This window comes from Channa argus, chromosome 2 (assembly GCF_033026475.1).
Source record: "Channa argus isolate prfri chromosome 2, Channa argus male v1.0, whole genome shotgun sequence".
Classification (NCBI taxonomy): Eukaryota; Metazoa; Chordata; class Actinopteri; order Anabantiformes; family Channidae; genus Channa; species Channa argus.
Window position 1 is genome coordinate 14142468 of NC_090198.1, and position 14309 is coordinate 14156776.

The following is a 14309-nucleotide window of genomic DNA, read 5'->3' on the forward strand; positions in this document are numbered from 1 at the left end:
GCCTTTTCTTTTTTTTTAGTTATTAAAATAGATGCGTGGATGTAAAATTTTACTGCCATTAAAATTAAAGCAAGGTAAAGTTATTTCAATTAAAAAATATTTGGTGAAAAAAAAAAAAAAAATCTGTTTACACCTTTTGATGTGATACCTAAGCTGCAGTTGTGGACGTTGAATCACAGTATATTACTTTTTGGTTGTTTAAAAATAAAAAAAATAAAAAATAAAAAAAAAGAGATATTGCAACTATTTGCATTGCTATTTTGTTGTAGCTTTAGTAAAATACATTGAGTCCTATACAAAATGCATTTGGACATCAGAGAGTAAGAGTAAAGTAATAATTAATAAAAAGAAAATATCTAAAAAGGGGACACAGTGCCCCCAGTAGGCTGGTTTTAAAATCTTAAGTGGAAGTACAGTCATGTTTATGGTAATTTTTAATCTGGGATTCATACGGGGCAGCTGTAAAGTCATAACAGTGAAATTTTACATTGTCAACATTGTTAATTTAGGCTTAAAATGAGTCCAAACACTGTTTTTGATTCCCAAAGACAATGAAGTGACACAGAAACAATAAATTTCACACGTTGCCTTTAATACTGTACATTTAATACAGATTCCACTTTTAAGTATTTTTAATAGACAGTCAAAGGCAAATCCATTTTCTGCCAGATGACTTCCATAAGTTAAGAAGCAAATGTAATAGCATACTTAATTTTCTCTTCTGCATTTAAATTAGCTTGGAGCAAAATCAAACTTTAGGTCCCATATAAATAGGAATGATAAAGAAAAAAATAAAAGTGCAAACTGAGAATTCCCATCCATTTTATGAAGCAGAAACAATGAGGGCATATATTCAATTCAAATTCATTTCTCCGCAGGATAATTAACCAAATAACAAAATATTCCAGAAGAATTAAATGGAGCTTGATATCATTATTTTAAACCTTCATCTTTGCAAGTCAAGCAAACCTAGAAAAGAGTTTTCAACCGTTTGAGACCTCATTATGTAAGTAGTTAGAGCGCAATATGAATCAGAATACCTCACCTTTAGCAAAATTCAAGTTTCTTAAACTTCCAAGCTAAATGTGGCCTTCATCTGGTGTTTGGATGATGGCTGGGTACTATAAGGACCAAACTGGTAGAGTGGGTTTAGGGCTGACGCCGTTCCCTCTTGGTGAGCAGGTAACACTGAATGGTTCTCAGTCGATCTTTAGCAGGGGCAAACTCCGGCTGCAGCTTCAAGGTAGACTCGTACCAGTGCATGGCTTTCTCAAATTCTTCCTGTCATCAGAAACAGAACCACAACAATTCAACCTCCCCTACTGCAAAAGAAATGTACTCTTCAAATATTAAAAACTGACAAGTATGTCATCTCACTACAAGGAAACAAATAATGAGCAAATAGCAATAGAAAATTTGACTATAGCCATTACCATTGCTATATAGACGTTAGCCAGGGTAAAGTGGTTCACAACGAAATGTGGGGCAATTTCTACTGCCATACGGGCGACTGTAAGGGCATCCTCCCATAGACGAGCATTTTGGAAGATGTTGGCCAAGCTGATTAGGGGAACATCCTGGTTCACAAGTGGAGAAAATGCGATACGTGTTTTCATGTTTAAACACAATTTGTTATTGAATAAAATTATGATGTTGGGAAAGTGATGAGAACAGCTGATGTCTAACTTGCCTTCATGTGATGGGGGGCGTAGTTGAGGGCCTGCCGTAGGCAGTCAATAGCTCTCTTGCCTTGACCTTTTACTCTCCAATAGAGTGCAGCCATGCTGGATAATACCCATGATGTCTGATTCTACAGTTTAGGAGATTAGGAAGGGAGGATAGGTAAAATTGTTGTCTACTCGGCATTTGTTGTTGGCATAAAGAGTAAGTTCATATACACCATATAACTGAACCGACAGAAATTTCAGTAGAGTGAGGTTTTTATACAGTTTTGGAATAAAGCAATGTGTTTTGAATAGGGTTGATAGCAGAGCTTGGAAGGGTTTCTTAAGAGAAAATTTTTTTTTATAAAACAGAATTAAGTTTTTTTTATAATTTGTGACCCTTTAAATTTGCACAAAATGTAACAGTAGCAGAACTGTGGGAAGGCAAAAAAAAGTTTTAAATAATTTGTTGACCCGAAGTAGAAAAAAATTGTTTTACATTCTATGAGTATGTGAATATTATTTTTTGATAAACAATTAGAGTGATATTCAGAGGGATGTTATTTCAATGCCAACGCTTCTCCAACCAACCTTACCTTCTCCAGAACTTTAGCAATGCGTGTGCCAACCTGCTCAAAGGACTGAGGGGGGAACTTATCTTTGCCGAGGTTCTGCAGGACCTGTGGATTAGGACAAGAAGAGAGATGTGAAACTATTGACTAAGAAGCCAGGCTGTCCTGCACTGACTTTATAATGATCTGGCTGTCAATTATGTACATTATCAAGAGCTGTCGCACGGTCTTTAAAAAGGGATCTATGACCCCTGGATGTTTAGGTTTAGATATTAGTTACCATAGATACCTGGACCTTTTCTTATTTTTCTGTGGTATCCAGCACAAGTTCTTATATCCTCTGGAACAAATTGCAGATTTGCAATACAATAGAGTAAATTACAGTAAATTGTTTTTGGAAGTGAAAGTGTGGAACTAAAACTCACTTTAAGGTGTTCAATACTTTAACACTAGTTTCCATCAACAATCAACCTTTATCTGTTATTCCGTTGGTTTATCATTGCTGTGAAATACTTTTTACAAATGAACACTTATTTAATAAGCAAGAATAAGAGGGAAACAATTAAGTGCATTTTTGCATATTCAGTATGTGACTTCTGCCTCAGCCTACCTCACGCAGTTGGCTCTCTCCAGTGTAGTGGATGGCAGCACGATTGGCCACTCCTGCCAGGTGGTCAAGGGTGTGCATACTGGCAGCAAGGTTGGCATTGCATAAAGGTTCAGCAGCTGGCTCCTGGAGTGGAGTGGCAAAGTCTATGTGCTCGGTGATGCTGCAAAGAGACCGTGAAGAGAAAACAAATCAAACCTAAAGACCATAAATTCAGAATGTCAATAGACCTTTTTTTTATTTTTATTTTTTTCCCCTTTACACATCTCAGAAATTTGTGGACATTATTTTTCACACAAGTTCCAACTATACTGTGATCAAAAAGAAAATGCATTACAAAATGTCAATGTCAAAACTGACTGTTTTTACATGGTCAAAGTTCCAAAGTTTACAGGGATATAGCAAATCTACTTTACCTTTTTTTAAAAAAGCCTAATTATATTATTACATAACAAAACATGAAAACATGACTATGACAGAGAATCTTACTCAATGTTCTTGGCAGAGACAGCCAACCATGTGCTGGCTACAGTGGTGAGGTCCACCCTTCGTGTCCGCTGACATTCCTCTGGCCCTGGCCAACCCAGACTTGTATAGTCCCTCCAGCAACCTGCCCATACACACAAAACCATGACACCAATTCTCTCAGTTGGGTAATGCATCCCCTCTGTGTTTCCTGTGTAAAAAGCAGTTGCATATGATACCTGAAGGACCAGGCGATGGGATGGTTGGCCCACTTATCTCCAAGACAGAGTGTCCTCCTGACAATGACTCCTTGTTCTGTCTGTCATCAGAGCTGGCGACACTCTCCATCCCATCCAGCTTAGCCTTTCTAACACGCTTTACCTGGAAGGTGATCTGATGCACAATAAGAAGCACCAACACATTCAGCTTGTTTATGCACACATCAATCACATAAACTATGCCGAATGGATAATGCTTATTATTAATAATAATAATAATATAATATCAAATTCAATTCTGAAGAAAAAAATAAAAAAGCTGCACACTCACCCACTCTGCTCCCTCATCATCCTCACAGTTTCCAAAACAGGGCCCACCACTGGCACGGTCATTCTTTAGCACCCGGATACCTCGTAGGTCCCCCCTTTTGCCTCCAACATCCAGTGCGCCCTCAAAAGCTCCCATGAGCTCCTCCTTCAGTTGCCACTCCTCATCCCCTTCCATTCTTCCACCTCCAAATGAGGTAGTCATTTTAGCTGTTCCTGAGGCAGAAGAAGAGGCCTGGTATTGTTCATCTGTCTCATCTGACCCATTACTGTCCAAGATAACCTCTGAAAGTAGGGATGGATGGGAAGAAAGAAATGTATATTTAATAAGAGTAGTTTTGAATACAATACAGGTAAATTATTCAGGAAAAAACAACACTGGGAGTCTGATCAATAATTTTATGTCTTGATAATATTAAGTGAAGGAATATGACACAGACATTAGATCAGTTAACTCAAAGAAATGATTTTGGACGCTTTTGAGGGAAGCCATTCAGAGGCAGGTACATATCTAATGACGATCACACTGCAATCATTAAGAAAAATCAGACATAGTGTACTGTAGAAGTTTGCATGTTTATCATAGATGAAAAACTTCCTGTGATACCTGTGCAAAACTTCTTATTGCCAAAGAGTATGTCACAAAAAACACATTCTTACTCTCGAAGAGCAAGGAGTCCTCCACAGTAGAAATGGATAGTGCATCTTGCTTCTCTTCACTGCCCTCCCATTCCTCAAGGTGTATACCAAAATCCTCCTCGGCCAAGCAGGCAGCACCTTCTGCACCAAGTCAAGGGAGAATGATTACTTCACACCTTACAGCTTGATTAAAGATCTAATAATTGTTAAGTTTATTCTCAAACACTTTTGTTAATCATATACATTTTAGTAATGGAAATTTGAGCATTAGTGATTTATCACTTAAACATAGGGAATAATGAAATCACGTTTTACTTAGAATTAAAGTAATATCATTTTACTTGTGTTCCAAAAGAAAGGCAGAGCAATGATTTTCAATCAGCTCTCTGAGAACAGTTCTCTCCTGGATAGAAAGTAACATACTGGCATACTCGGAAGAAAGACTGATTTAAAGTGACTCGTTGGATGTGGCATGATTGTTGTTGGTGCCAGATGGACTGGTCTGAGTATTTCAGAAACTGCATCTCTAGGGTTTCTATAGAACAGTCTGAAAAAAGGAAAATATCCAGTGAGCAGTGAGGATGTCTTGTTGATGGCAGAAGTCAGAGGAGAATGTCCAGTGGTTTGAGCTGATAAAAAGGTAATAGTAACTCAAATAATCACTTGTAACAACTGAGGTTTGCAGAAGAACATTTTGAAGAACCTTGAAGCAGATGTTGTACAGCACTAGACAACTACATTGAGTGTAACTCCTGTTTGCAATGAACAGGAAACTGAGGCTATAATTGCAAGGACACACCAAAATTGGAAAATAACACACTGGAAAAATGCTGCCTATCATCTGGGTACCGTGTAATGAATAATGTTGAGATCACAATAACATTTTGTGGAGTTTTTAATAATGCCAAGTTGCAATAGTATGACTTAACTAAAAGGCAATTATTGCAGCCTTTTCCAACTGAAAAGTCAGAAGATGAAAAAAAGCCTTGTTATGATAATGTTTTGCTGTAAAATTTGACTGTTATATGGCCCGTCCGTCATCTGTAGTTGTTAATTACTTAAGGGCCAAAATGCAGGGCTAGCCTTGTAACACGTAAGCAAACAAAGTAGCTTTGTAACACAGTTTTTCTGTGTTTATTTCAACCTTTGCCCCAACTTAAGGTGGGTGGATTTTTATATATTTTTTATAGTGTCGATGTGCCCTCGTGTACTTGGTGTGCTTTTTTGAGAGCAATATTTAGTGTTGGAGACCAAAATAAAGACCCTTCTAAATTTGGCATCAGTTATTTTCTGCAGCTTAAATTATTGAGTGGCAAAATTTCTCCACTTCAAAGCATTTTCCGTTTTACTCCCACTAATGTGAATAAAGAAGACAGTGGAGTCCAGGTTCACAACAGAAGTACAACACAATCCTAGTTTCTCACATCAACTCTATAAGATTGAAGAATAAACGTTGGAGTTGTGTTGTCACAGCAGGTATTCATGGCTGAATTTCAGTTTAATATTGCCAATTCGTGAAGCTTCAATAATGGTTAAATAACAAACAAACATTAGTACATTCTGTCCAGTCATCATTCCACTAAGTCCATTATACTTCATAGATACCAAAAAAAATAAAATAAATTTGTATGCTTTTGAGTTACTCACGTGAGCAAGGCTGACGATGTGAAAGATTATAAAGGGAAGGGTAGAACTGCAGACAACGCAGCAGAGGTAGGGTGGTGCGACACTGTTCACAGCCAGCAAAGGATGCAAATGAAGGGGGGGAGGAAAGGGCCATCACCAGAATATGGCGGAACAAGGCCAGAGCACCTGTCACATTGCCCTGGGCCAACTGCACGTTCACCAGGCTGAGCAGGGTGTGTGGCTGAGGGTGAAAAACAAAATAAGGGAACATTAGCTGATGCATATGTGAAGACTGACATTCAGCTTTGGCTTTAACCCGTTGTTAAAACTCTGCAGCTTATTTATCAAAATGTCTTTACCTCAGACGCATTGAGTGCCAATGCGTGCTCCAGCAGCGTTTGTGCATGGGTGGTCAAGCCGTGGTGTAGCAGCAGGTTAGCAGCATTGGTGAGGGGCAAATGCCGGTGGGATGGTGGAGCTGCACTCAATGCTTGGCGTAGGCACTGCAGAGCATGGCTGCCATTGCTTCTAGCTTGCCAGAATAGGGCGGCCTCATTGTGGACCTGCCAGCGTGGTATAGTGGCCTATATGCACATAACCAAATTTCTGTTAGAGCTCAAAATTACTTAAAGAGCAAGTTAACCAATTTTCAACTTGCTTTCTCTGGCTTTAGCTTGCGGTGTAAATGTACATTGATGATTTTAAACTTCACTATATTCAAATATTTCTCTGCTTCTAACTGAAAAACTCCTCCAGATCACCAGGAGATCTGATGATCTTACGTGTGTCCTATGTGGCGCTTACTGACAGGTGGGTTCGGCGTCAGTGTGCACTGAAAAACTATTTGATTGATGGGTTTCACCCAGATTTTTAGCTAGCTAAGAGCTAGTAGTAGCTATGGACACAATAATACATTTCAACGAACTTACTTCTTTCATAGCTTGAGCTATTCTGGACCCAATCTTCTTCAGTGTCCACCCTCCACTGCGTACTTGGAGTGTCTGAAATCACATAGTGTTAATCATGATTGGATATTGTACTTTAAAGTTTCACATACCCAACAAAAAAATTAAATAAATAAATAAATACAAATAAAAATATATAAAAGGAAAGGAGAAGAAAAAAAAAAAAAAACACAATACCTGTGAGGAAAAGGGATCTGGCCGTTCCTTTTCTTCCAGCAACCAGTCTAGTGAGGCAGGCAGGAGGGGTGGATATGGCTGGGGAATGGGACCACAGTCTGGCATAGCTACTGTCTGAGCAGAACCGTCCTTTCCATAGAGTAGAGTTGCCACTGGGCTGAATATTACCAATTAGACATATTTTACACATGTATATTCTGGCCACTCTTATTTTCCTAACTACAGTTTACAATTATTATGAATTACTTTGATAGTTCAAGCAGTTTTGAAGACCATTTAAACTCAAGCAGAATGTAGCTGTGCTGCTTTTACATATATACACAAAATAACCCCGTTTGGGACTGTGTACTGACCTCAGACCCTGTGTTTCAGGTGGAAGATAGTAGGTTGGCAGCAGGTAAGCAGGTGGAACACTTGGATACTTATCTGAACAGTCAGTCCTCTGAGGCCACAACATTCTCTGTATGTCCTGATGCAAAAACATGCTTTCAGTAAGTCATGTTCTCCAAAACAATAATGTATTTACAATAATAGGTTCCAATACTGGTGCTATCACGAGTTTACAGACTAAGCCAAAAGACAGTTTCAGATGCATAAATGTCTCTTCAGTAGCATTACATAGTTGGACAGGTACAACACAGCTGTCTTTTGAACAGAAAGTTTGATTCAAATTCACTAAATGTAAGTATTTCCACTGAAGACCTTTTCATTTGTCCTAGTGGCATGAGGTTGTAGGCATAGTCCACGGTCCCAAAGTTAACATACAAATTGTTAATTTGCATGCAGTTCTATCAACTTGCCTTTGTGTAATCCTGATGACCACCCCAGAGAGCAGCAGCAGGGTCTAGGTCTCCAGAAACAGAAGAATGCAACTGCAGGCTGGCTGCTGTCTGATTTGAGTTGCGCTCTGAGACAAGAGCAACACTGGATGCCACTGACACTTCCTCTCCAAACTATGAACAATAAAAAAAAACAAATAACTTAAAACCAGAACTTGGAAGGCAGTAAAAAGGACTTTTTCATCATATTTGTTTCTATTGATTTAAAGATAGTGCATTGTTGTTAAAATTCTCTCTGTGGGTAAAATTATACGAACACAAGTCTTCTGGTAAATGTCATTACCGGGGTGATATAAAAGACTCACTTGGACATAGTGAACACTTTCAAACAGATCTCCCCGGTGATAGCGCACAGGCAGGTCATAGGGGCAATGAAGACTGCTTTGCTGCTGACCCAGCCGACACATTTGATGATTCCCTTGAGCACAAATGAAAAATATGCATGAGGGTCAACACTAGATTAATGAGACAACACATATTTTCAATCAAATCCAATAAGTACGTGAACTTCTGCATTCCATGCAATCACATTTATCTTGACTTTACAGCATTGCTACTTCTTTTTTGGCTAGCTAAAGGTAAAGCTTTAACCTCTCCAAATTAATATAATTTCACTGCAGAACACTTGCTATGTGATGTCACTTTTTTTTAGATTCGTCAAAACCTCAATTTATGCCAAATCACAACTGGCATAGTCAATACTTTGTTTTTTATCAGCTGAACTGATAAGCTTTTCTTCAATTAAGATTCTAGTTGGCTGTATACTTAATCTTAAAATGCATCAACTGAAATATGACTTTAGACCATCTCAATATTTTTGTATGGGTTCTATGTTTGATCATATCGTGATGCACAGCATCATACCAAGCTGGGCTTCCTTAGCCATCTGGGTCTCATGGATAATGTTGTGCAGGATCTGTTCCTCCTGCAGCAGCTTGTGTTTATCCAGTGCCTCCTGCTGGCGAAGGTAGTGGTCATGCTGCTTCTGGTACTCCTTTAGCTCATTCAGTGTCCGCTGAAGGGATCTACAAATACAACAATATCAGGCCTGGAAATACAAAGCCGTTGGCAGCATTCCATTACAGAGTATCTGCAAAAATACTCCAAATGGAAAACACTGTCTTTCTGCCATCACTGGGGACTCATGCGCCCTGTGGAGCAGAGCAGAGCAGTGCAAGAATTCCCCTACAGAGAAGTATATTGGCTTAATTAAATGTTTTTATAAAATCTTTGGCCAGTCACTGTTTGAACTGGAATAGAGAATGTTTGCAAACACCAGTATTGTAACAGTAAGTATTTAAAAAAAAAACAATTTTTAAGAAAGTAGAAACAATTATTAGAATTGTTGAGTGTTTACTGTTGCTACTGTTTATTTCTCTCAGTAGTCTGCAATCAGTTAAGTTTGAATACATCTTGATATCATAATGAATATCTTACATCTCTGAAATATTTTAATGTTATTATTATTATTATGCAGTACTTCCTTTAAAATGACCAAAGTACCTGAAGTGTCTAATTGCATGCTTGGCTACCTGTGCTGGGCTTCCAGACGCTGCTCCAGCTTCTGCTGACAGAGCACAGCATGCTTCCTCCTTAGGGCCTGCTCAAAGCCTGGCTGGGCCTGCAGCGCTTGCTCATAACACAAGACAGAGTGGTTGTATTCCCCAAGCATCTAGTACCAGAGCAAAAGAGGACACGTTATAAAGCCCATGGATAAAAACAAAACATGTCTAAAACATGTGCTACCCACATTTATAAAGCTTTGTTGAAGCATACTGTACATCAACACCAGACTTTGCAGGATACATTTTTGGTTATAAGACAATAAGACTATTCTGTTTTATATGCTTTTACTTTAACATTCACACACTACACCCTATTAACAAAAAAAGTTTTAATCTTGTGTAACTCGATGCAAGTTTACTAACAAGTTCAGTATTGTACAGTGTTGACTGTTATAGTAATACTACTAAAAGGTAACGAGATGGCAATTCTGTTATTTTATATCTCTGCTTCAGATTTTGTATTTTTTTATTGACTTACAGCATAAATGTTGCCTAAGGTGTAGTGGCTGGTGAAGAGATCTGAGCTAAGGTCCAGAGCAGCATGGGCGAGAATTGCAGCATCTGCTGAAAAATGGGCACGGTGCAGGATGTTGGCCATGTTGACCAAGGCTACATCCTTGTGCTGCCTACAAGTACAACATATACACAGCATGGGAATGTAGACATATGGGAGCAATGTCATTATCAAACAAACAACAGTAATTAGATCTACTTTTCAAAACTATTCTTTACAATTAAATGTTAGAAATTAGAGCAATAGTGCCTCATCAAGTAGAAAGGTTTATCCAATAATATCAGGGTCATATAAAGCTCATTGATCCAAACACTATTATGTTCTGCAGCTTAAAACACTGACATGATCAATTAGAGTAAGGAGACTTTCAATAATGCATAATGAAAAAAATGTACAGGCAGGAGTGTTTTTCTACCCTTTTATTATTTCTAAATGAAATAGAGCCAACATTGTGAATTGAAAGAGAAAATTTTAACAAAAGAAAATGCATCTTGCTTAAAACAATCAAGTGATTTATTTTCAGATTTTTTAAAATTGTCCCCAACTTGTAGACTTGTAGACTTGTGAAGTTTTAACAGTTGCCTTTTCAGATTTTCAGCAATTTAGTCAATATCCCATACTTTATTGATGTCATTTGTGAGCTTTAGGAGTTTTTAAGTTTTGGGGGAGTTGAGACAGGTTTTGGAAAGCTGCTGCTTTGGTCAACAATTCTCCTTACAGTGAGAAATAATTGTCTGTTTTAATTAACTAGTTCGCTTTTGTTATACTCAAAAACAGATTTTGCTGTAGAGTGCATTTTATGAATGGCATGTTTCCTACTCATTAAAGTTAACCACAGCACAGCTGTACTGCCTAATTAAAGAAAAGGTTTAGGCAGATTTAACTGCAGCACAGTTTTGTCCTTCAGAGGACAGATATTTAAGGGCTGGGTCTGTGTTTTCACACAACAGTGTTTCGTTGAAGGGGTAAAAGTTTACCATCACTGTACTAGTGCAAATGCTGTGTATCCTTCTGGCAGTACCTTGGGGAGAAATGCAGAGCTCGAACCACACAGTCCACTGCCCTCTGAGGGTCGTTCTTTATACGCCAATAAAATGATGCCATGTTGTACATAATCCAGGAAGACGAATTCTGGAACAACATTGTTTTGCTGAATTGGACAAAGGATCTTAGACTCACACAACACATCCAATCTGCTATCCAGATATTATACAATTCACCTTACCCTTAGTAAACCTTGATGGATGCGATGGCCCACCTCATCGACACTGCGGCCCAGCTTAAGAGACAGCGAGCTAAAAATGGGATCCTCCTTAGAAAGAAGTGGGGAGGTCAAGTTTGCCCTCTCCTGCACACCCTGGAACAAAGAAAAAGACTCAATTTTAGCACATAATCAAACCAAAAGACTGCACAAATAATAGTAGGTAGCAGAGTTAATAATATTTTTAATTCCTATCAAAACTTCTAACATCTTCTTCTAGCAACTGTCCTATAATTGCTACCTACCTCATGTTGGAATTGAAAAATTACAGGGACATGCACGTGTCCACTTTTATGTGTCTTGACATGTGGCCCCGGGAAGAAATCTTTTACATAGTATCTAACAACCTTGTTGATACACTGGAATGTTAGCTGGGTCTCTCAGAGGGGATCTCCTAGGGACCAAAAAAACGGTAAAGAGCCTAAAGGGTGAACTGACGAGGTGTACGATGGCACTTATTTAGGTCAGTGATCAATGGCAGACTCAGGTCTGGGTTCAAACCTAGGAAGGCTAATTTGTGGACTGCAAAGTGCATCACAATTATTTTTATTTTGGTGAGATTATTGCAGCGTGGCCATCTTGACAGAAATGTGTCAGTGCTTCTCTTGCTGTGTTTTATCTAGTCAGGTGGAAGCAAGGTGTCGGACAAACGTTGGGATAAACATTAGATCTCGAGGCTCAGAATTAAGTTAACACAAAGTGCTCCAAATGAGCGCAACAAACTACAACAACAAACAGCAAGCACAGTAAAAATGATCTGCTAAGGTTGTAAAAAGTTATGTTATGTTAAATCTCTGCACCTGATAGGAAACCAGCAATAACATAAAAACACTTCTGCTTGCTCTCCCTTACACTGCAATATTCATTATTTTAAACTAATTTAAAGTAATTAAAATGTTTTGTGCAGTGCTTTGAGCATTACCTTAAGGTTAACTCGTCATTGCACCGCTATGGTTTACAATCACTTGTCCTCAAAAATCATTTTTAAATATAACTTTAAATGATGACACCAAATAGATAATTTAATCAAATTACTTGACTTACTTCATTGGCAGAACCATCGTGCAGTTTTGCTGTAGTACTAAACTCTAAGCTGTGACACTGCCAGCAACAGCAGCTCTCGAAGCAAAATACTGACATGTTTGACCTCTACTCACCCTAAGATGCTGGAAAGCATGGATACTATAAGGGAGTTCAAACACTTTGGCACAGTCGGGCTTTTCTAGGTCTGGGGGCAGACCTGATTGAGAATCCAAAAAATCTTCTGGGCTACAAGGAGGAGATTGGAAAATTTACTTCCATTTAATCATCTTAATTTCTGATAATTTCAATTATGATCAGAAAGAGACACAAGACATGTATGTGTAAAACAAAGCCTTGATGATTTGACTATGCATGACTTCCAGTGATGAGTGCTTACTTGAAGTCTTTGCTTTCCAAGGAGATATAAGTGCCATCGTAAAGGTCCAAGTCCCCCAGGGGCACCTTAGCCATGACACAGTCTGCATCCTCTTTGTAGTGCCTCTGCTCCAGGCCCGTGTCTCTATCCTCATTCTCCTCAATATGAATCTTCTGTGCAACTAGCTGCTTCTGCTCAATAATAACCACATGAAATCAGTGAGGATGTGCATGCAGACAAAAATGGACAGTTATGTGATGGCAAAAACTGTTAACATGCGTTCTGTCAGTACCTCATATTAAATTTGGAATATTTAAACATTTTAATTCTGAACTGGAACAATGCAACCAATCCAAAATTCAAATACATGTGACAACACTGTGACGGCATTTTTACAAGACACCCACAAAGTGAAACCTACACACCTCCAGCTTTTTGAGGTAGTTAACTCGAGTCTCTTGCCTCATGAATATCACAACGTCATGTGGATGCTTTAGATTCAAGGGCGAATCAACCTGAAACAAAAGCAGTTTAGTGAGAATTGACATACAGTCTGCTAAGTCTTGGTGTGTAAGAATCAAATTCAAACAGAGTAAAAATTTGGTATTAGGTATGATATGATAATGATATTATTGAAGTTCTCCTGACTCGTTAATAATGGTCTGTCCACGCTAACTAACGTCAATATTAATTATACAAAGTCACCTCATTAGAGCCCCAAAGGCTGTCACACACTGTAAACACAATCTTTCTCTCTTAGTTACTAACCATTAAAAAGGTAACGTTAGCAGTTTACTATAACGTTAATGTCAAACGTTAACACTAAGTCCGGTATGTTCCTAACGCCGACATGTGCTTGAATGTTTTGATCATCTTGGTCTCAACCACCTGACGATAAAGTCAGTTTTCAGAAACGTTAACTAGCGCTAGCTGGTTAAGGTTAAGCTAAACGACTTAAGCAAACACCACTCTTGTCATGTTACTTAACGCAATGTAACGTCACAGAAGCTAGCACACGAATCTTGACGAGTTCGAATGGGATTCTCAAATCACGTCAACAAACCTCAACTCAAAGCGTTACTGACAATGCAAACTAAAATTATTAGCTAGCCTTACCAGCTAGATACCTATCGTTAGCAGAGCAATGATCTCGTTAGCTGACTGACATACTTGCTGTTGAATTTTTCCATCCTCTGTGACAACCCAGTGGGTCGTCGCTCCTCCGGAGTCCACTATGAGAACGCACAAAAAGACGAAAAGCTTTCCCTGAATTGATGGTTTCCGTGAATTGTTAACACGGCCGGGTAAAGAATCAGGACTGATTTTCCTGATGTCCGCCATTTTTGTCTGCTTTAGGCTGTGGCAGCACATACCGGCCTCCGGCCTGGCGGTGGCGGTGGCGATAGCGATGTTCACGTTCTCACCGGTCTACAACACTGAACGTGTTTTCGATTTTGACGCTTTAAAAAAA

General features: G+C 38.7%; 1 protein-coding gene across 1 annotated transcript; it reads right to left on the minus strand.

Moving 5' to 3' along the window:
- Nucleotides 1–571: 571 nt before the first annotated feature.
- Nucleotides 572–14269, minus strand: ttc17 (tetratricopeptide repeat domain 17). The gene is made up of 25 exons (XM_067495641.1): nt 14009–14269; nt 13264–13353; nt 12860–13029; nt 12597–12708; nt 11404–11535; nt 11200–11309; nt 10143–10290; nt 9632–9771; nt 8964–9124; nt 8405–8517; nt 8061–8213; nt 7614–7729; nt 7261–7417; nt 7048–7119; nt 6478–6702; nt 6140–6359; nt 4514–4633; nt 3858–4138; nt 3548–3701; nt 3333–3453; nt 2847–3006; nt 2261–2344; nt 1691–1810; nt 1434–1577; nt 572–1281 (listed from the first exon to the last, which is right to left on the minus strand). The coding sequence occupies exons 1-25, from the start codon at nt 14207–14209 to the stop codon at nt 1150–1152; spliced, it is 3636 nt and encodes a 1211-aa protein (XP_067351742.1). The 5' UTR covers nt 14210–14269; the 3' UTR covers nt 572–1149.
- Nucleotides 14270–14309: the final 40 nt, after the last annotated feature.

What these genes read in the sequence shown, in the direction of transcription:
- ttc17 (XM_067495641.1), bottom strand. Translation starts at nt 14,209, where the DNA reads ATGTGCTGCCACAGCCTAAAGCAGACAAAAATGGCGGACATCAGGAAA. An exon ending in ATGCTTTCCAGCATCTTAGG is followed by an intron (nt 11,536 to 12,596) that starts GTGAGTAGAGGT and finishes TCTTTGTTCCAG; the next exon opens with GGTGTGCAGGAGAGGGCAAA. An exon ending in CCCATCGCCTGGTCCTTCAG is followed by an intron (nt 3,454 to 3,547) that starts GTATCATATGCA and finishes GTGTATGGGCAG; the next exon opens with GTTGCTGGAGGGACTATACA.